Genomic DNA, 20,484 nt, shown 5'->3' with positions numbered 1-20,484 from the left:
AAAATATTACAAATTTAAATACTTTCATTAATTAAGTGATATTTTTAAAATTATTATCAGGGTAAACAAATTTTTCTTTTCAATAAAGAATAACAAAAAGAGTAAGTCATTTTTTGTTAAAACTCAATAGCAATTTGAATATGTCTGTTGAGCTACAAATAAAGTAGTTTATTTTAAATAATGTTCTGTCAAAAAATAGAGTTATCTTATTGTTGCAGCAAGATCTACATTGCCACTATTATTTTATGCCTCCTATATATTAGCTATATTATTGTTTCATTAACCAAAAAACAATAAAAGAAATTAAATTCAGTTCAAAGATTTGATATGCCAATTCAATAATTATTGTTACAATAAGACTAATAAGAAAATGAAAACTATGAAACATTAACAATATTTTTTTGATCAGTGTCCTCATCACTTTCTTCAAGAACTCGTCTAATTATATCACCATACAGATCTGAATCATGCATCGGATCTTCACTATTAATGCTACTTTGAGATACTTCAGAGTCTGAACTAAAATTGTTTGCATTAATTAAAAGTGAATTAGGTTCAATTTTAGGTTTCAAGAGATTATTTCTACTTTTATCTTGGTTTGTGATTTTTCCTCCTAAAAATTTTAATTTTTAGAATAAAATATAGTATTTATGCAAAATATAACAGAATTTACTTTTTTTTAACAACTTTGATTTTTTCTTAGTATTACAATTTGCTTGTAAAAGAGGTTTTGGTTCAGTTACAATTACCATATCTTCAAGTACATCTTCATTTTTTCCTGGAAATGCAACATTCTTTTTATTTTTGTACCGTCTCATTTTAGAATGTAAGTCTATGTCATCTTCTTTCAAAGCTGGAGTACTTTTTTTAGTATCATTGATTGCTTCAAGAGTTGATGTAAGTTCAGGTTGGTATTCATATATTCTTTTTGTACCTAAAGTCATATTTTCTAATTTCTTTACATAAAGTGATTCATCTTTCATTTGGCATTCCATTAGTTGTAGTTTATTAATATTATTCAATGGTACTCGATCTTCATAATGTATTTTTAAATAATTGTTAGCTATTCGTCCCATTAATTTACGAACAATTTTCCTTGGATAATTAGCCTATATAAAAATATAAAAATTATTATAAACAATAAGTTTAATAGAACAATATGTTTTACTTCTAAACATGGACTAGTAGTGTCAGCAGTAATTGTTATTTTTCTTTTCAGTTCAAGTTCATAAAAGCAATAAGCTGGATGTAATTCTCCTAAATCCATGTACTCATTGACTAGTTTTTTTGTTTCATTAAAATCATATGGGTCCATTTTAATATTTAACAAATATGGTTTTAAGGGTTGTGTTTTATATAATGTATATAATAAATAAAAAGCTCCAATTCGTGCTTTTTTAGATTTTGATCGTAAAAATTTTGCAGCTGCCGACATGGCATCTTGGGCCATCATGATATAATGATGCGGAGATACATAAAGATTTTTAATCTCTTTTTTAGGCTTTGCATAAATATAATGAAAATTAAAAGATTCAAAAACTTCTAAAAATGCCATAAATGTTAAATTTTGACCTTTTACAAAGTTGTCAATTAAGTTAAAGCAATCTATAAATAAATTTGAATAAAATAACCGTAGTTCCTTAACAACTTTAACAGTATTATCTATTTTTCTTTTAACTGCAATTATAGGAAAATCATCATCGTCACTGCTGTTTTCATTTCCACTAGATTCAGTAAATTCAAATTCCGACATTGTGATATATCAAAGATAATAAATTAAAAAAAACTAAAATATTTATTTTAATACATATGTGATAAAATTAAGTTTATAACGTTTAAGAAAATAAAATATAATTTAAAATTATAGTCTTAAAAAAGAAAGAGCTAAAAATCAGTCTATTAAAAATAGAATAATGGTTAAAATGCTGATAAATTAAAATATTATTATAAAATAGAATTATTCAACCAATTGAGCGCAGATTATATAAAGAATAAACAGCAAATCTTTGTAGAATCTTCAAAACCAAAAAATTCAAAACGCAATGGTGAAATCTTATCAGTACGCTTCCAGAAGATAATTTATGTTCATAGATATCGATAATAAACAGTCTATGGTTTATTATCTATATCTGTGTATATGTCTCAATTACATATCTGTAATCTTTTTATCATTTTCTATTTTCAATCTATGAATTTTTCTGTACATAGTGGTATTTTTTAAATAGTTATCAAATAAGAAATAATAAAGATGATTGATTATTTTAAAGATGCGCAATTGTTATCTTGTGACTAAGTGTATCTAATCGTGATCTAGTCTGTTCTTTTATGCATTAAATAAATTCATTTCCTTAGAATATTATTGATTATACCCCTTAATATTATGGTAGACAGGACAGGAAAACTTTCAAAGCCTGACGCAATATCATAGATACTTCAGTTTGGTATGTTTTCACAATGGAGCTCTATAAGTGACCTATATTTTTAAACTTGCAGTTAAACCCGACTGTGCTTTTTACAACAGCCAGTCAATTATCAATTATCAATTATAAATGAATAATACCAAGCATCTGTTTAATTCATTCATTTATTTTTATCATTTTTATTCATTAAATAATTAATATATTTATTTATTTAATTGATAAGTCTTATCCTTCCTATTATTATAGGAAACATAAATTTTAAGGACAACAAAATGTAAAACATTCATTATTAAACAATATATCGGGTTAATATAATTTTATAATAATCAAAAAATTACTGGTGTGAAAAACATAATTAATGAATATGAGCAATCTTTTTGACTTATAATTGATAACTTATTGCTTAATGAATGTTTAAAAGCAAATTAAAAAAATAAGAAATATGTGAACAGTTAAATTCACTTAATTATTTCAAGGTAAAAAATATTATATTTTAATATACATTTATTGACAATGAATATTGAATATCTTAACTATTGAATATTAACCACATAATATAATAAACTCTTGTTTAGATATTTTGTTAATATCCTCCATATTTTTCCTGTAAAATAATTTATATTATTATATTATTTTTGTTTAAACTTTAAATTTAAAGGAGAATTTTAAATATTATAAAAAATTACTTGAAAAGATGACATCACTCCATTAGCTAAAGATGATAACTTTCCTGCTACTCTAGTTACTCCTTGTTTTACACTTTCTTTTACTTCTTCTAAATCAGGTGCTTGATATGATGAATCTACATATGTTTCTTGTCTACCAAAAAGTTGAGCTGATGAGATGCTATTACTTCCTTCAAATCGAGATAAATTTGATTTCTCAGACTTAAACAAACAATTTTTTATATTAATACTGCTAAAATATTCTTTTTTTATGTTAAATACTTAAAAAATATAATAAATTACTCAACATAATTTTTTACATTATGAATTAAACAATGATATATTTGTTATATAAAATAGTTGATTTAAATAATAACCAACCAATGATTCTTGATTATTTCCAAAATATTGAGCAGATGAAATAGATTTAGCTCCTCCAAATTTCTTTACAGCTTCATTATTTTCAATTTGAGGGGGATTAATAACTTTATTTCTACTATATCTATTAGTTTTTCTTCCAGATGACTCAAAATTATCCCAACCATCATTTTCTAATTCTTTGGTATCTTTTTTTGCTGGCTTGACATTGTCCCAGTCATTTTTAATAACATCAATTTTTGGTGGAGTTGTAGTTGTTTTAACATTTCTTTTAAAATCATCAAAATCAAAAAAATTATCACTTGAAAAATGATGACTCCTGCAATATAATAATAATAAAATATTTTAAAAAGACAAACAAAAAAAAACCAAAAAGAACAAATGGAATTTTTTAAATTAAAACTAGCTAAAATAAGAATTTTTACATTAAAACTGAATTTTTTTAAACCTAATTTAAGTAAATTTGAAAAAAATAAACCAATTAATAGAAATATTTAGGCATAAACCTAACATTCAACTGTGTAGTCAAAATAGTAATATAGAATTTTAGTTGTACTGTCTCTACCTTCATTCCACAAATGACACAGACCACCCTTTACTTTTCAGAAAGTCAGAAATTTGTGAGAATAACGTACTTTAAAATATAACTAGTCTGATCAGAATATATGTCAACTTATAGAGATATTTTACCAAAATATCTATAGATAAAAGTAATCTATTTTATTAAAAATATATAAATGAACAATAGTATTCAATATAAAATAATGGATACTTTTGATAAATTTTAAAGTAAAAATTTGAAAAAACTAGTAATATTAGATTTATAGTAAAGTAGGTAAATATAAATGAAACGGGTAATTATAAATATATTTTTTATTTGAATATTTAACAGATTTTATTTTATACTTAAAAGTTTTGGTCCTTATATGTGATATTGTCATATTAGATGCAAGTTTGAAATAAAAACTTGTGTATTTATCTAAATAAATATATTTACAATTACCCCACTTTACCCTATTTATGTTTTAGAAAATGTTTGTATTATGCATGTAATTTGATTACCAAAGTTGCACAAATATGTATCACTATGCACCACTCTGTTTCATAAATGCACTGTCTATACTAGGGTGGCCCTCAAAAATCGAACTTTTTGCGAAATTTTGGAGTAACTGTTGTTCGCACTCCAAAATGATGGATCAATTTTCAAAAAATCAGTGTTCAGATTAAATAGTTGTAAATTTGATGGTAACTTACTACCAGTAATTTCGTGGGAATAATTACCAATAAGATAAATATTAGTTCGTAATACTTTAATGACGCTAAAAGTATTGTACATTTGTGATTAAAACGTATCATTTAATATATAATAATAAACAGGTATAATATATTTAACGTGTTCACAAATTGTCTGCTGCATTTATACGACACAAATTATCTCAGTTGTCGAAAATAACTCAAATATTCTTATCTTTAATAATAATATAATTGGTACCATCTTAATGTAATTCAGTAAACCAAAATTGATATATTGATACGACAAAATGTAATAATACAATCAATATTGTTAAATTTGTAATTAATCATTAATTAACTGTCCATAAAATAATAAATCTAACATAATTATCGTACTTGGCATAAAAAATTAAACTTCTAGAATCTTTTTTTAAACGAATATGCGTTTTCCAAAAAATAAAATGAAAATAAATAATTAAAAATCAACAAAATCAGTTATAACGTATTTTAAGACTTTCACATGTTTTTTACTGTATGTAGTGTTTTTGTGGGCTATTTATTGAGAAAACAACATTGAAGTTATTATTTTTGAATTTCTTGTAAAATTTCCTTTACTTGAGTTTTACTTTTATAATTCTAAGTTAAGAGAAAAAAAAGTTGCGAGACATAGATCAGTTATTTCTATTAAATTTGACTCTTCGACTCAACTTAATAGGCCCGGGGGCACGGGTTAACCTTAACGGATCGTTCCCAAATTTTGCACAGCTCATTTTTTTGACCATTAAAAAAAATTAAGGGATAGCGTAAAAAAAAAAAAGACATTCGATTTTTGAGGGTCACCCTAGTCTATACACATATACTTAAATATCTTGTGAATTACAATTACATTACATCATTTATTTTCCTACCAAATATGTTTATTTATATAAAAAAATTTATTTAAAATCTAACTTACTTGTTTATCATTTGTAGTACTTCAGCTTTGGCCTCTTCAAAACAATCATAAAATTTATCTTCATTAGTGATAGCATCCAATGTTGAGTTCTTAGTCTCTTCTTTGTCCAATGTTGTCATGTCATTTAATGCAGAATGGCTAACAATACTATAATAAAAGAGACAATGTAAACATTTTCTAAAAAAAATTTTTAATGTTCTATAATTGATAAAAAAAACATTAGTTATTTTAATATTTTTTCTTTCAAATAAGAGAAACTACTTTAAAACTTATTATACATCACTTACAAGCTTATTAGACAATAAATTACAATCCTACTACCTATTTCATATTATTTAAAAATATAAAATATACAAATTAGGCTATTATTCTAGTGAAGAAAGCACAAATCCAAATTGTTCAAAAAAATTGTATTAATTACAAAATATTGTTATATTTACATAAAAAATGTAAAGTATAGAAATATTTTTCAATATAGACTTTGAAAAGTTGGAAAATATGCTTCTCTTTAATAATATAGCAGAGTTAGAAAAAAACATTAATTTTCTACTATAAAAAGAAACTTAGATCAAAACTTATTTTAAATAATATACATATATATTTTTTTTAAATAAATGAAAACCTAAATTTTAATGAATATTTTGATATAAGTATCAAAATTCTGGAATATAGGCTCATTAAATGAGAATATCAATATAATATGGGTGTATTATTGAGCTTTAAAATAATTTATTATTAACATGAAATATTATAAGGCTGAATAATGTTATAATTTTTGAGTTTCCAGACTAGTTAAATTATGTTAATAATTAAATAGAGAGTAACTTCTGCTTTTAGCTTTGATGCGAAGCTGAGAAGGTATTAATTTTACTATTATATGTTTTTTTTTTGTGTCTGTTACCAATTTTTCTCAGCTCTCACCAAACTGATTTCTTTCAACGATATGTCAAAAGATCACAAATCGTATCTAGTGAAGACTTTACCCTAAAACATTGAAGGTAAACAACTCATCAATGGGAAACATATCCAAAAAAATTACAATTTTAGAAATCGGTAATTTTCCAGATTTTTTCAATTTTTTTTATAAATACCTTTGGTATTTACCTATTATTTTGTATTTTTTAAAAAATCTGACCCTTTACCAGCTGAGAGGAAGGGTTTCAAAATGGCAACTTTTTTACAAAAAATTATCTTTTTCAACTTAACTTTTAAAAATGTTCTGGAAAGACTGACACTTTTATATATACCTTATTTTAAAGTTTATGTAATATACTTTATTATAGAAAAAATAATTTTTGGACTTTATTTTGTCTTCATAGTGAAAATGGCTACCATATGGTGTTTTTATGTTAAAATTTTCGATTTTATATTTCAATAACTTTTTGAAAAATAAATGGATTATTATAATTTTTTTATGAGAAATACTATTTATATACTTCTTTTATGTGACATGCTTTTTTTTTTTAAATTGGATCATTTCCCTTTTTACAGAGAGAATTAAAAATTTAAAAATGCATATTGAAAAAAAAAATGGTAACACAGTGGAGTCACGGCACAGAAAAGACATTGAGATAGTTGGAACAAATATAGATGATATCTGACAGTAATTAAAATCACTATCATAAGAAACGCTTCGATGCANTATCTGACAGTGATTAAAATCACTATCATAAGAAACGCTTCGATGCAAATCTGTAGATAGTGTTTCATTTAGAGAAATTGGTGGATTATACCAAAAGCAACATCAACTCTTATTTCTTTGATTATATCCTAATTAGTAGTTCTTTGATTTTAAAATATAATATATGAATAAATACTAATTATAATTATTAAATTTAGTATGAAAATAAAAAAGTAAAAAAAATTTAATTTCTTATGTCTTATGACCTTTATTCTATGTCAATTAAATTATATAATATTCATGAAAGTCAATATATTCTCCTAATAAGATATTTTAAAATAAAATAAAATACAAAACCTAGAATTTTAATAGAAAAATAGCATATTTTTGAATACGGTAGCCATTTGCGCATAGAAGATAGGTCGTCGGGACAAATTTTTTTTTTTCATTTTATAGTACATAAAATAAGCTTTAATTTGATATATGTTTAAAGGACGCAGTATTTCCGGAACATTTTTAAAAGTTAAGTTGAAAAAGTTCTATTTTTTATACAATTTTTCAAGCTTTGAACGCCTCCTATATAAAGGGAAATTGTTCAATTTTAATAAAAAGTATGTCAAATGAANGGGGAAATTGTCCAATTTTAATAAAAAGTATGTCAAATGAAAGATGTACTTATAATGTATTTAGAAAAAAAAAATTTGTGCTGATAATTACATTTTTCGAAATGTTATAGAACTTTTAAGTTGAAAATTTAAAATCGAAAATTTTAACACAAAAATAGCGTTTTTTTAACTACGGCAGCCATTTACATGCAGAAGATAAAGTTTTGGGACAAATTTTTTTTTTTCATTTTGTAGTACATAAAATAAGCTTTAATTTGATATATGTTTAAAGGACGCAGTATTTCCGGAACATTTTCAAAAATTAAGTTGAAAAAGTTAGTTTTTGTAAAAAAGTTGCTATTTTAAATCCCCCCCAATGAGCAGGTTAAGTGTTAGATTTTCAAAAAAATGATATCAAATGAAAGGAAAATATCTAAGGTTTTATTATAAAAAGAAATTATGTTGTTTTGTTGATTTTTGAAAAAGTCATGGAAGTTTTAAGAAAAAAAAGTGAAAAAAATGACAAAATTTAGCGATTTTTAAATTTGTAATTTTTTTGGATATTTCCCCCATTTGCGGGAAACAAGGGAAAATTTTTCAATTTTTAAGGGTAATGTCTTCAACTAGATACGATTTGTGATCTTTTGACGTATTGTTGTAAGAAATCGGTCCAGTGAGAGTTAAGAAAAAGTGGCAACAGACATAAAAAAAAAAAAACACATCATAGTAAAATTAATACCTTCTCAGCTTCGCATCGAAGCTAATAAATTTAACCTTATGTTATATAATTTAATATGAAAAAATGAAAAATTTCGAACTTTATTTTGTTTTCATTGTGAAAACTGACATAAAAGTTAATAAAAAAATATAATTTTTCTAAAAAATTTTAATACCAAATTATTAAATATCTATTTTATACAATATTTAATTGCTTTATCAAATATTTATTCAAATATTACACTTATATATCATAACACTTGTAATTAGGATATAAATAAGGAAATAGGAGTTCATTTTGCTTTTGGAATGATCCTCCAATTTCTAAGAATTAAACACTTTCTACAGATTTGCATCAGTGTTTTTTATGATAGAGATTTTAATCACTGTCAGTTTAAATCTATACTAGACCGAACTATGCTACGTCCCTACAGTGTAGGGTTTTTTTTTAAATACAAAAATAAGCTAATAATTCTTTAATTCAGTTTAATAAATTTATTACTTTTTAGAAGTATAACCCATGCCAAGCCTTTCCAGTTGGGCGGCTTTTTTTGGATCAACTTGTTTTAATTTTTCTTCTTCTTTATTTTTTTTTATACTTAAATCTTCATAGGCCAATCTCATAGAGGATATCTATACATTAAAATAAGATAAATTTATATAAAAAAAAAAAAACAAATTTTAAGATTATACCTGGGTTTCTTGATTTTCACTATTTTTTTCTTCAGATTCAGTTTTTTTTGGATCATTAAATCTTAATTTATCTGCCATTTCTGCTTCTTTTTCGATTTCAGCAAAATTAGCATGAATTTTCTGTGCACCTAAGCCTAACCTTTTGCCACCCAGCTATTTATAAAAAATGAAATTAAAATAAGTTAGTTGCTTTAATATTTCATACATCTTTATACTTACACCAGATCTTTTACTATGAGCTTGACGACCACCTAATAACGATTTATGATCAACTGACTTTTGCTGAGAATCTGAAAGAATTTTTGGTTCATCAAAATTTGCTGTGCTATTTTCAGGCTGTAAATAAAAATATAAATATTTATCAATAATTATTTATTAAAATTGAAGGGAAGTTTTTAACTGTATCTTATGTGATATATTAGAAATTTAAGTCATTTATTGAACTCATTGATAAATATAACTGAGTAACTTTTTCTTAAAATTATATCAAACTCACAATCAATTAAATTGAAAATGGAAAAAAGCATTTAACTATTAAATATGTAAAAAATATTCAGGATAAAAATTTTTAATTTGTATAACAGAAGTATACAACTTAAAATATAATCTAGGTAATTTCTGGACTTATCTATAAATACAAAGTCTCTAAGTTCAATTGTTTGTTTTGTAGCTTTTCAAATTTTCTGTATTTTTTAGGTCATACATTGTATATGTATATATAATATGTGTTACCTTTAAATTAACATCTTTTGTAGAAGGAAATGGTGCAAACTTGTCATTTAGAGTATCATTAGAATTTAAAGATGTAACCTCAGATGTATGTTGTTCAAAAAAGTCAACAGTTTTTGACTCAACTGGTTCAAATATTTGTGATGAATCTAAAAATAACTAAAGAACAATTTTTTTTTATATATATAATAATTAAATACTTTAAGACATTCATTTTAGAAAAGTTAAAATGCAAATTAAATAATACAGTAAGACAATTAAATCTTTTAATACATACTTTAGTTCCATGTATTTTCATTGCTTGTTTAGCATTTTGAAATAGTTTATCTCTGTATAACTGAGCAGCTCGAGAGTTATACTTTTGTTGTGCATCTTTAGATGCACAATTATGCTGCCTAAAAAATGAAGTCTATAAAAAAGTTAATTTAATAAAATCACTTGATAAAAAATTCAAAATTATAGCAAAAACTCTTACAGCATTTACATTTCCACCTAATTGCATTTGCCGAAGTTGTAACCATGTCCAATTTGTATCTAATTGAGTGGATCTAACAAATGTTAAATGAACACCCATACTTCTATGAACAGCTGAACAATCTAAACAGATGAATACACCATAGGTGATACTAGACCATGTTGGATTTTTAGCATCACAGTCAAAACACGTCTGAAATTTAGTATTAAGTTTATGTTATTATTTATTTCTTAAATAGATGAAAAACTATAACATTTACAAATCAATAATATTAAAAGAATTTTGCAGAAAATCATTTTATAATTTGCTTAAGGTTTAATGAGAATATCAAGGTTAACAATTTAATAAACAATAACTAATTTTTAACTTAAATTCATCAAGAAACTTATAAGAAAAATTATCAATGTAAATTCTAATTTAATATTTTACAATAGTAATTTGAAGATTTAATTATAAATCAAAACAGAATAATCATTTATTATATAAAAAAATGTTCTTCTTTAAGAAAATCTCATCTAATTAAGATAATAGACATCAACAGTGTACATGAATAACAAAGATATAGTTATAAAAAATTTTTTAACATTGAAAATTTGAGTAAAATTACTATGAGTATGAAGTGTTACAAAAATGATTTGCATGCTTAGAATAATAGTCATTTTTAATTTTTATAAATCAGGTTATGATTTCTTATACAGTATCTTATGTCTATTTTATACATGAAATATGTAAAATCAAATTTAATTTTCCTACACAAATATACCGGACCAGATTAAGGAGGAGCAAACTAATGACAAATATTATTAGCCTGTCATAACAGATTCCTGTTTTTTTTAGCTCATTACTTTTTTATGGCAACAATATTTTCACAGATAAGGCTATCTCAAAGTACTGCCCAGGGATACATATAAGTCTTAGTCCGGCCTTGCAAATAAAAATAGTTTTTACCTTATTTCCAGGGAGTGCTCTTAAGCGTTGAAATACCAATTCAATATCTTCACTATTAACTTTAGCCTCAGCCATTTTGATTATAAAATATGAAAATTTTGAGAAAAATCTTCTAAAAAAAAAAAGATACCTAAAAACATAAAATATACTAATATTTAATAATGGCGTGAAAAAAAAAAAATTATAAAACTAATAAAATACACACCAATAAAAATTGAAGGTTTATTTCAATATTGCTCTTTTATGAATTTGACTCCTTATTTCGTGTAACATTTACATTGAACGAATATCTTGAAGTTTTTTTGATAAGATAAAATACATATGACGTTGACCATTATGATGTCATTGATAATAATAAAATATGATAACAATTATATAGAATAAAGGTAGTTATATCACAGAATAAATAAAATTTATGATACGTTTATACTGTATCCACTGATATAGATAGTAAACTAGATGTCTAAAGGCCTATAATGTCTGTGTTCGCTGGTAAAGCCAAGAAGATATCACTTTTTTTGAGGCCATACATTTTTTTCAAAAACTTAGTATAAAAATTTTTGTTATCCGAGCGAAAAAGTTGTTGATAACAAAAATTTTGGCTTCAGCAGTTAGCAATCTAGTTTATTATCGGTATCTATATCTAACAGTGCTTAACTGTAAATCGTATTAGAAATATTTAGGTTATTCTATTATTATTTTTTTTTTTAATGTTGAGCTCACGGTCATATCACAGAAAAAATGCTGAAAGTAATTTATTCATGTGGTCAGCCTGTTTCAATATCACCAACAAAATACTTTAATAGATAACAGTGCCCTTACCGGGTAGAGATTATTAAAGTATAAAATACCTAACGTTTCAGTACGAAAATGTAAAATACATTAATTACAAAAGTTCCAAAAGTTGAAATTATAAAGATGTTGTAAAAAATAAGATTCATCATGGTTTTGAAAAGGAAACTATCAAAATCAAACGAAAATTTGTACTTTTATTGTAATTTTAATTATTAAATGTATTTTCAATACATACCTACATACATTTTCAATTTTAGCAGGGGTGTTTGAGTTCCAAAAATAATTGTAAACTATACCTCAATAAGGTAATCAAGTCTAATTTTGTAAACCATTACTAACAACCCAGATAGTACTTTTAAAAATGGCATGTAGACATTTGTAGAATGTTTAATGCTGTTTAATTTTAAATAAATATTTTAACAGCATGCATCTTCTTTAATTTAAAAAAATAATGTAATAGAACGTTTTAGTTAAATGAATATTAATAATACCTCAGAGGCATTTACAACTAAATATTCATAAGAACTTTAATGTATTTATTTATTATTTTTAAGTATTTTAACAATTTTACATAATTTTTAAATACTAAATTAATCAAAATAAAAGTCCAGTTCATTACCTAAGAAATATTTTTTTTTTTTTAGGGAAATGTTTAAATTTTACAAAAATGTTTTTTTCTAAACATTTTTTAAGTTTGAGAATTTTAAATAATTATTTAAAGCCTTCAAATTTCAAATTAATGAATTATGGAACAATGCTAAAACTTTACAAGAAGAAAAACTTAATGAATCTCATACTTCCTTTTCAATATATAAATAAAAAATATTTTTGTCATTCATTCAAGGATGATAGTGACAGTGATAATGAAGATTTTGAGCACAAAAGAAATATTAAAGCAATTATATTACCAAATAATGATGATCTGCTAATTAATAAAATTTATGAAAGTAACTCTATACAAGATGTATTTGACTTGATTCATTCTAATAATGATTGTATTGATTGGAAAAGTATATCTATGGCTTTAGCGATGATAAGAGAGTTCCAAATTATATATTTCCGTGTATGCATGCTTGATAAAAATTTGAATACCTCTAAATCAACTTATACTGAAAATTTTGAAAATATACTATCTAATTTTGAGTTTTTAAATTTATTACAATTATTGGAAGAAAATTATGAATACATGAATGAACAATGTTTATCTTACTGTTTATTGTGTTTGCATAAATTAGGAGTTAACTCTCAGTTTCAAGTTAATCAAAAATTGTCTTTAAGACTAAAACATATGTTAATGTCTGCCAATATTGATGACTTAAATTCTAACATACTATCTAGATTTACTGTAGCCATTGTTAGCCGTCGAGATTTAACTAGTTTATATATGTTGAAAGATGTTTGGCCTTTAATATTAAAAAAACTAGGTAACTTTTTAAACTATTATACTGTGTTTTATTTTATTTTTTTAAGTTTTTTTTTTTTTTTAGATTCTTGTAGTTGTTATAATGATTTGAAGCATATTTCAATTTGTATGTATAATTTACCATGGTTTTTGAATAAAGACATAATGAATAATTATGAAAATAAATTAAACAAAATTGTGTTAAATGAATTAAATGATGATGGTAAAATAAAATGTATAATTAAGTCATTGAAACTTTTAAATAGTCCATACTGGTTAAATCAAAATATTAGTCTTATTCGAAATTTATTACTTAACTTATGTGGCTCGATCAAACACATATCTCTCTATGATCTAATTCAACTACAAATGGTAAGGTATAGTAAATAATGTTAAATAAAAAAATTTTTTATTTTATTATAAACTTGGCATATTTTTTCTTTAATTTTGAAATTGGGCTCTTTTTTTATCAAAACTTTTAAATTAACATTATATTTTAAAGTTACACTCAAACAAATGTTTCCCATATAAAATAAATATTTTAATTAAAAAAAAAAAATTGATAATACAATTTTTATTGTTAACAATGTCCATTTAATTTAATTTGTACAAGAAATAAATTAAGTTTGGTAATCATTTAAAATAAGAACTATATTAAAAATATTAATTTAAAACTAAAAATTACTAAAAATGTTTAATTCAAAAAGTCACAAAAAAATAACTTAAAGTTTAGTAACCATATTAATTAGTGGTTAATGAATAGTAATTTTTATAAAGTAGTGGTTTAATTTTTTGTAAAATATTTATTGCTTTGATTAAAAATATAAATTAATCAAAGACATATTGCTAGATAAAATCTTATATTTAGAAATCTAAAAAATGTTATTTAATAAGTTATATAAAAGCTGTAATGAAATTTTTTCTTTAAAAAGTAAATTAATTTAGTTCTGTTTTTTTTTTAATTCAACAAACTCTTAGGTTATTTTAAAGCAACTTGAGCCTTATGAATTATTTGAAGAAATTAACCAAGTGACATCTAATTGGTTATTGAAAGCTAATACTGATGCTGATATTACTTTGCATCAGTTATTGTCCTGCATTGTACCGTCTTCATCAATAATACCAAAAAAAAAAATTGAAGAATTATTAAGAAAACAATTTTTAATTGAAAAAAATGGCTTTTCACAAATTTCTATTGGCCCCTTATTTAATATTATCAGAAATTTAAAAACATCTGATCACAAAATTTATAATACATATTGGTCCAGTATTTTAAATTGGCTATACACTAGCAAACCTTCATTTCGAGAAAATCAAAAACTACTAAGAATATGCAACAGGTAATTCTAAAGATTTTACAATTGATATAGATCTTACTATTTTTCCTCAATATCTTTTATTTTCTAGGTACATGAATTTTAATAATAATATGGCTGGTACATTTAGACATTATAAATTTGAAAATCAAATGATAAAATGGCTATATGATGAATTGAATCATGGATTATCAATACATATTCCCTCTAAATTCAGCAAAATATTTTCATTTATTATTAGCTATCCAAATGAAAACATTGGGTACGAAATATCAGAAAAATATGTTGAAAATATTTTAAAAAATATTGATCAATATTCTATATATGATTGTTATATAATGAGCCGAGGCCTTCACAATGCACTTTTAAATAGAAAAAAAAAAACATCAAAATTTTTAGACCAATATGTTAGTAAAACTATTTCATTTTTTCTATGAATATCAGTATAATTTATCAATACAAATTTTACTAACATATATTTAAAAAAACATTAAAATTTAATTATTTTTTTTCATAACCTTAGATCAGATTAGGTAAAGCATTAAACAAGCAATCTAAAGTTTTACTCACTCAAAATAGCTTGAATATCAATCAAGTAAATGTTATGTTTCGAGGATATAACCATCGGTATAATATTGGAGACCCAGAGCTATTTTATAAAATAATTGATAAGTAATGAAAATTATTTTTTGTAATGAAAATATTTATGAATCATTTTAAAATATTTATTCTTCTCCTAAGATATAAATCTTTTACATTATCTGATTATTCTTCGCGTTCAGTGCGGGAGCTTATACATAATTTATCTATTGCTGATTGGTATGACGGTGAACTAATGAATTCTTGTGCAGATTACTGTCTTAGAAATCACAACTACCTTTTGGCAGAAAACGTTGAAAAATTGTTAACTCATTTTTTCATACAAGGTGTTAGCAGTGATAAATTTTCAGAATTTCTTCCTCATGCTAGTGGAATTATTAACAGGTACAAAAAATTTATAATTCATTATATCTAAGTATTTTCTTATATAATTTTTACAATATTATCATTAGCCTTAATGAAATACTTTCAGAGATAAACATAAAATGTCCGGATTGAATTTCATGAGGGCATCCTTAGCATTATGCTACTTCTATAGTTTACCTTCAACTATAACAGACTATTTATTTAGCGTTGAGTTTCTTGAAAGATTGGATGAAGAACTTAACCATTGTTATGCTAAAGTAACAACAATTAAAATTGATCTATTTTTATTAAATTAGTTGTGTGAATCAAACTGTGATTAGATTTTCTGGTGTTGAAATAAAATTTAACATAAGTAATTGTTATTTGTTTAATTTGTTAATTTTAGTTTTACTTTAAAATTAAAATTAATCTGGGTTGGTTTGGGTTTATTTTACTAAAATTTTGAATAATTAGTCATATTACATACAATATATTTTATAGAAAAGATATTCCGGGTATTGTCAAATGGACTAACTTAAAGTGGTGTTTAAACTTGAAATATTTAAATATCTATTATCATTTTAGTCATATAGATCTACAATACTATTAAAATGTTTAGAAGTATTGTTATAAAACAAAATATTTGATCATAAAAATGAAATGATGAAATTTTTAAAATATTTAATTGCTTTCAGTTTAACCACTTCCCCAAGTTAGTCCATTTGATGGTACCTGGCTTTCAAGTAAAAGCAGTGTACCTTTTTGTTAGTACTAAAGTTTTATCTGATATTCTGTTTGTACTGGAACATCTCCATTTTTTGGGGTATTATACTTATACAAACTAATATGGCACTGCTTGGCATGAAAATCTCTTATGTGCAAAAAATTAAAATTAAATTTTTTTGATATTCATAGATTCAGAAATATACTTTATCTAGTAATAGATATTTTATTTTTAGCACATATGATGTTTTTCACATCGAGCTACAATGTAATGTGAACCATTATTATATGGAAGTTTATCAAATAGTTTTTTTTTTTTTTTCTAAAAAAAAAGGTAACTATTATATGTGTTTATCGTTTGAGTGATTTTACTATGGTTAACCTTTTATTTATACTTTAATGTTTTTTTAATTCTTAATTTTGTTAATCTGTTTGTTAAACTTTTAGCTCTTTAAATTTTAATAACTTTTTGTTGCTGAATTAAACTAAAATTTTACACCCTGTTTTGGTTTTTATGCCATTACAGTATAACCTATGTAGTAATCATTAATTTAGAGAGCTGCTGTTTTTGTGTTAAAGGTTTATTTCTTGAAGATCTGTTAATAGTGTTCCTCCTTTATTAAACATTTTTATTGTTTATTCAAAAAAAAATTTTCAATAACAATATAAAAATATATATTTTATATATATATATAGCCCACCAAATCTTGAAAACTGTAATAAGTTTTGATCCAACAAACATTTTATGCTATTTATTTATTTGTTTTTTATATAATTTTTACAGTATTGGATTACGTTAAAAACATAAATAAAAAGTATTTCTTAATTTGTTTGAAATTTAAAAATAACCATTGTTAAGTTATTTTCTTTAAAAAAATATTTGATCCATTACAACTTTACATTGAACTCTTGTTGAGTAACAAGCATATTAATACATAAAGTGAGTGTATATCACTGGCAGAGTATGTATAAAATACGCATCAGTACAATCTATAGTCACCTGCACGACATTAAAATTGATTAAAAAAATTATTTAAAAAAAACGCTTCTATGTAATTTTGTAGGTAGTATTTAATTTTTAGAAGAATTTGTTGGATTTTTCTAAAAGCAACATGTACTCCTATCCTAATTCCTTATTTATATTCTAATCATAAGTTTTATGATATATAAGTATAATATAAGAATAAAAACTTCTTATAGTAATTAAATTTATTAAGTAATTGATATTCAATAATTTAGATTTGTAATTTTCATGAATAAATTTGAAAAAGTTATAAAGTATTAGCATATTTTGTCACCTCAACGGCTAGCATGGGTTTATAAATAAGTAATGTTATCTTATGTTATCTATGGAAGTTATCTTATATTGATTATTCTAACCTTCATTAGTCAATTATAATTTATTTATGAAATAAAAATTGTAATTTTTCATAAGCCATCAATAAATAAAACACATTTTTTTTTTTTTTGAAATGGTAGCCCTTCTCATTTTAGTACATTTATTAGATTGACATTTAAGACTAAAAACATTCTCCCTGAAATTATTTATAGCTAAGACATATCTTTATTATTTCTTATTTATTTTTATATTTTATAAAGAGGGAATTTGAATAGGGGTACTTAAATGCCCACTCCTGTATGACTATACCGCTAGACCTATAATATAAATGAAAATAATTTAAAAAAAGTTAAATAAATAATTATAACAACACCAGAATTTGTGATTTTTTACACCAAAATAACTAAAAATGATTTTTAAAAAAAGAATACCACAAAAAGTTTGCTGGATCAAAAGTTAATAATGATGTCAAAATATAGTGAGACATTATTTTTAATAGAATAACCATTGTTAACTAGAATGTTAGTATTAAATTAATTAGGTTGTCATTGAACAACCTACTTTACTGTATTTACTATTTCATTATATATAATTATAATTTAGGCTGTATATCCTTTAAAAGTTAGACACTTACTAATGGAATTAAATAGAGCTGTGTGTATTGATTATCCTGAGTTTGATGTGCCTTGGTTTCATACTAGATATTGTGAAGAATTACAGTCCTTAGGTAATTTTTTTGAAGTTAGTAATTGAATAATAGGATTATTATTTATGTCTTATTTTTAGTTTCGAAGAATATATCTCCTTTTTATTTGGATGTAGAAAAGAGAGTAAAAATTATATTTAAAAATAGTGATATAAAAACTAATTCATATTCGCCCTATGGTTATAAGTTAGATTTTGAAATAAACGATTTGTCCAAAAATAATGTATTTTTTGGGAAATGCGCCAAAGAAAAGTAATTATTTATCATTCAAATATATAATTTATTAACTTTTATAAATTTTATTTTTAGAATAGCTTTATTGTTGGTGTATGAAAAAGATTTACTTAAAGCTGAAAATGAATTAAGAGGTTATTTAAAAATGAAACAAAGACATTTAGAAATACTTGGTTATAGAATAATATGGATTCGTAAATCAGTATGGAATTCAATGTTCATGTCTGAACCAGATGCCAAAACTTCATACCTTAAAAGTTTGATTTGGCCTAAAAAATATTATTAAAACTCATTTTTAATTAAGTTACATTATTGATGAAAATTTTTTATTTTAACTAATGAACGGTTGATATATATTTCCATATATATGTATATTTTAAGATATAAGTAACAGAAAATTGAGTATTTTTTATTATTATATTATTATTCCATTATGTACTATAAATAAAAGAACTGTTAGAACTTAAATCAATAATTTGTCTATCTTTCTCAAATAAAAATGCCTTTACTAAAACATGAACAAAAATTATAAATCCAAAAAAATTTTAAATCACTCATCCATTCTAGTCGCACCTATGTTATTTTTGATATGTATTGTATTCGTATAAACACATAATTTATTCTTAATTGCATATTTAAATGTCTATTTTAGGATTACATACTTCTATTTCAGCTCCTGTTCTACAGAGATATTTAATTGTTATTTTAATCTTAATTCCTAAAGTCTAAACACCTTACTACCATCTACCCCATAATTGTGTTATAGCTTCAATACATAAGCATATAGTAATAGCCTGTGCAACAGCTCCTTTCCAATATAATACATAAAATGTGGTCTCTATTAATGGCTTAGATTAGTGCGGCTTATAGGGCTATAGCCCCTAAGCCTTATTGATAAATTATTACTATTAAGTATATATTTTTGGCAGTAGTAAAAATATTTGATAATCAAAAAAAAAAATGAATAGCTTTGAATGAACGTCTCATTAAATCAAATTTTGATTTAGTACAGTTTTCAATTGGTAAAAAATATTGAAAGGGCTCATAAAGTAAGCGAAAACTTTGCTAAAGCGAACAATATCAAATCTTGAATGCATTTATTGAGATAAAGACAAAATTCTTAATGAAAAATCCTTGCAGTTTGTCAAATTAATAGCGCTTCTTGGGAAGAAAAATGAACCACAAAGGAGAAATGCTACCAAGAAAGTTCAAAAGAAGAATTTTACACTAAAAGTCTAGTCAATATGGGGATATGAAAATGATGAGGAAGAAGAAAAATTCTCTTCAGAAAATCTCATAACCATTTTATACTACCCTTGATGGAGTGGTCAACCTTTAGGGGGAAGCACTTTAAATATTTTTTTAGCTTCGATGCAAAGCTGAGAAGGTATTAATTTTACCATGATGTGTTTATTTTTTTTTTTATTAGCTTCGATGCGAAGCTGAGAAGGTATTAATTTTACTATGATGTGTTTTATTAGCTTCGATGCGAAGCGGAGAAGGTATTAATTTTACTATGATGTGTTTGTTTTTTTTTTTTTTTTTTTTTTTTTTTTTTTTTTTTTTTTTTTTTTTTTTTTTTTTT

General features: G+C 23.7%; 3 protein-coding genes and 1 long non-coding RNA gene across 8 annotated transcripts; 2 read left to right on the top strand and 2 right to left on the bottom strand.

Annotated features, from left to right (window-relative positions):
• Positions 1-308: 308 nt before the first annotated feature.
• LOC126910254 (uncharacterized) lies at positions 309-1,974 on the bottom strand. Its single transcript, XM_050692653.1, has 3 exons — positions 1,169-1,974; positions 674-1,109; positions 309-613 (listed from the first exon to the last, which is right to left on the bottom strand). Exons 1-3 carry the CDS (start codon positions 1,751-1,753, stop codon positions 378-380), a joined length of 1,257 nt encoding a protein of 418 aa, XP_050548610.1. The 5' UTR covers positions 1,754-1,974; the 3' UTR covers positions 309-377.
• A 131-nt stretch (positions 1,975-2,105) lies between these two features.
• On the top strand, positions 2,106-7,286 carry LOC126899538 (uncharacterized). The gene is made up of 3 exons (XR_007702621.1): positions 2,106-2,441; positions 6,566-6,704; positions 7,143-7,286. It is a non-coding gene; the product is annotated as an uncharacterized LOC126899538 (long non-coding RNA).
• On the bottom strand, positions 2,887-11,961 carry LOC126899522 (ADP-ribosylation factor GTPase-activating protein 2). Of its 3 annotated transcripts, none has more exons than XM_050674532.1 (12): positions 11,645-11,961; positions 11,440-11,551; positions 10,492-10,683; positions 10,294-10,425; positions 10,020-10,175; positions 9,507-9,623; positions 9,288-9,440; positions 9,097-9,227; positions 5,652-5,798; positions 3,467-3,782; positions 3,107-3,307; positions 2,887-3,024 (listed from the first exon to the last, which is right to left on the bottom strand). In XM_050674532.1, the coding sequence occupies exons 2-12, from the start codon at positions 11,512-11,514 to the stop codon at positions 3,004-3,006; spliced, it is 1,641 nt and encodes a 546-aa protein (XP_050530489.1). In that variant the 5' UTR covers positions 11,515-11,551; positions 11,645-11,961; the 3' UTR covers positions 2,887-3,003. The 3 variants fall into 3 exon arrangements, with proteins under 3 accessions (XP_050530489.1, XP_050530472.1, XP_050530481.1); XM_050674515.1 differs by having other exon boundaries at positions 11,440-11,569; positions 11,645-11,960; XM_050674524.1 differs by lacking the exon at positions 11,645-11,961 and having other exon boundaries at positions 11,440-11,583.
• Positions 11,962-12,144: 183 nt separating this feature from the next.
• On the top strand, positions 12,145-19,372 carry LOC126899510 (FAST kinase domain-containing protein 1, mitochondrial). 3 transcript variants are annotated; one of them, XM_050674493.1, is made up of 11 exons: positions 12,151-12,539; positions 12,879-13,658; positions 13,722-14,008; positions 14,615-14,976; positions 15,044-15,359; positions 15,476-15,624; positions 15,694-15,936; positions 16,025-16,175; positions 18,563-18,686; positions 18,746-18,917; positions 18,975-19,372. In XM_050674493.1, the coding sequence occupies exons 2-11, from the start codon at positions 12,902-12,904 to the stop codon at positions 19,183-19,185; spliced, it is 2,772 nt and encodes a 923-aa protein (XP_050530450.1). In that variant the 5' UTR covers positions 12,151-12,539; positions 12,879-12,901; the 3' UTR covers positions 19,186-19,372. The 3 variants fall into 3 exon arrangements, 2 of the variants coding, with proteins under 2 accessions (XP_050530459.1, XP_050530450.1); XR_007702612.1 differs by lacking the exons at positions 18,746-18,917; positions 18,975-19,372 and having other exon boundaries at positions 12,145-12,539; positions 16,025-16,270; XM_050674502.1 differs by lacking the exons at positions 18,563-18,686; positions 18,746-18,917; positions 18,975-19,372 and adding an exon at positions 16,857-16,957 and having other exon boundaries at positions 12,146-12,539.
• Positions 19,373-20,484: the final 1,112 nt, after the last annotated feature.

This window comes from Daktulosphaira vitifoliae, unplaced genomic scaffold (genome assembly GCF_025091365.1).
Source record: "Daktulosphaira vitifoliae isolate Bord-2020 unplaced genomic scaffold, ASM2509136v1 Scaffold_1, whole genome shotgun sequence".
NCBI lineage: Eukaryota > Metazoa > Arthropoda > Insecta > Hemiptera > Phylloxeridae > Daktulosphaira > Daktulosphaira vitifoliae.
Note: the sequence above shows the minus strand (reverse complement) of the source record. Positions and strands in the feature narration are given on the sequence as shown.

Excerpts from the sequence above, each read along its gene's own strand:
- LOC126910254 (XM_050692653.1), bottom strand. The coding sequence starts at position 1,753 with ATGTCGGAATTTGAATTTACTGAATCTAGTGGAAATGAAAACAGCAGT. Across the intron at positions 1,110-1,168 it reads CTACTAGTCCATGTTTAGAA|GCTAATTATCCAAGGAAAAT; the intron begins GTAAAACATATT and ends ATTTTTATATAG. Across the intron at positions 614-673 it reads ATCAAAGTTGTTAAAAAAAA|GAGGAAAAATCACAAACCAA; the intron begins GTAAATTCTGTT and ends TAAAATTTTTAG.
- LOC126899522 (XM_050674532.1), bottom strand. The coding sequence starts at position 11,514 with ATGGCTGAGGCTAAAGTTAATAGTGAAGATATTGAATTGGTATTTCAA. Across the intron at positions 10,176-10,293 it reads TGAAAATACATGGAACTAAA|TTATTTTTAGATTCATCACA; the intron begins GTATGTATTAAA and ends ATTGTTCTTTAG. Across the intron at positions 3,025-3,106 it reads GAGTGATGTCATCTTTTCAA|GAAAAATATGGAGGATATTA; the intron begins GTAATTTTTTAT and ends ATTATTTTACAG.
- LOC126899510 (XM_050674493.1), top strand. The coding sequence starts at position 12,902 with ATGTTTTTTTCTAAACATTTTTTAAGTTTGAGAATTTTAAATAATTAT. Across the intron at positions 15,360-15,475 it reads CAAAATTTTTAGACCAATAT|ATCAGATTAGGTAAAGCATT; the intron begins GTTAGTAAAACT and ends TCATAACCTTAG. Across the intron at positions 15,625-15,693 it reads TTTTATAAAATAATTGATAA|ATATAAATCTTTTACATTAT; the intron begins GTAATGAAAATT and ends TCTTCTCCTAAG.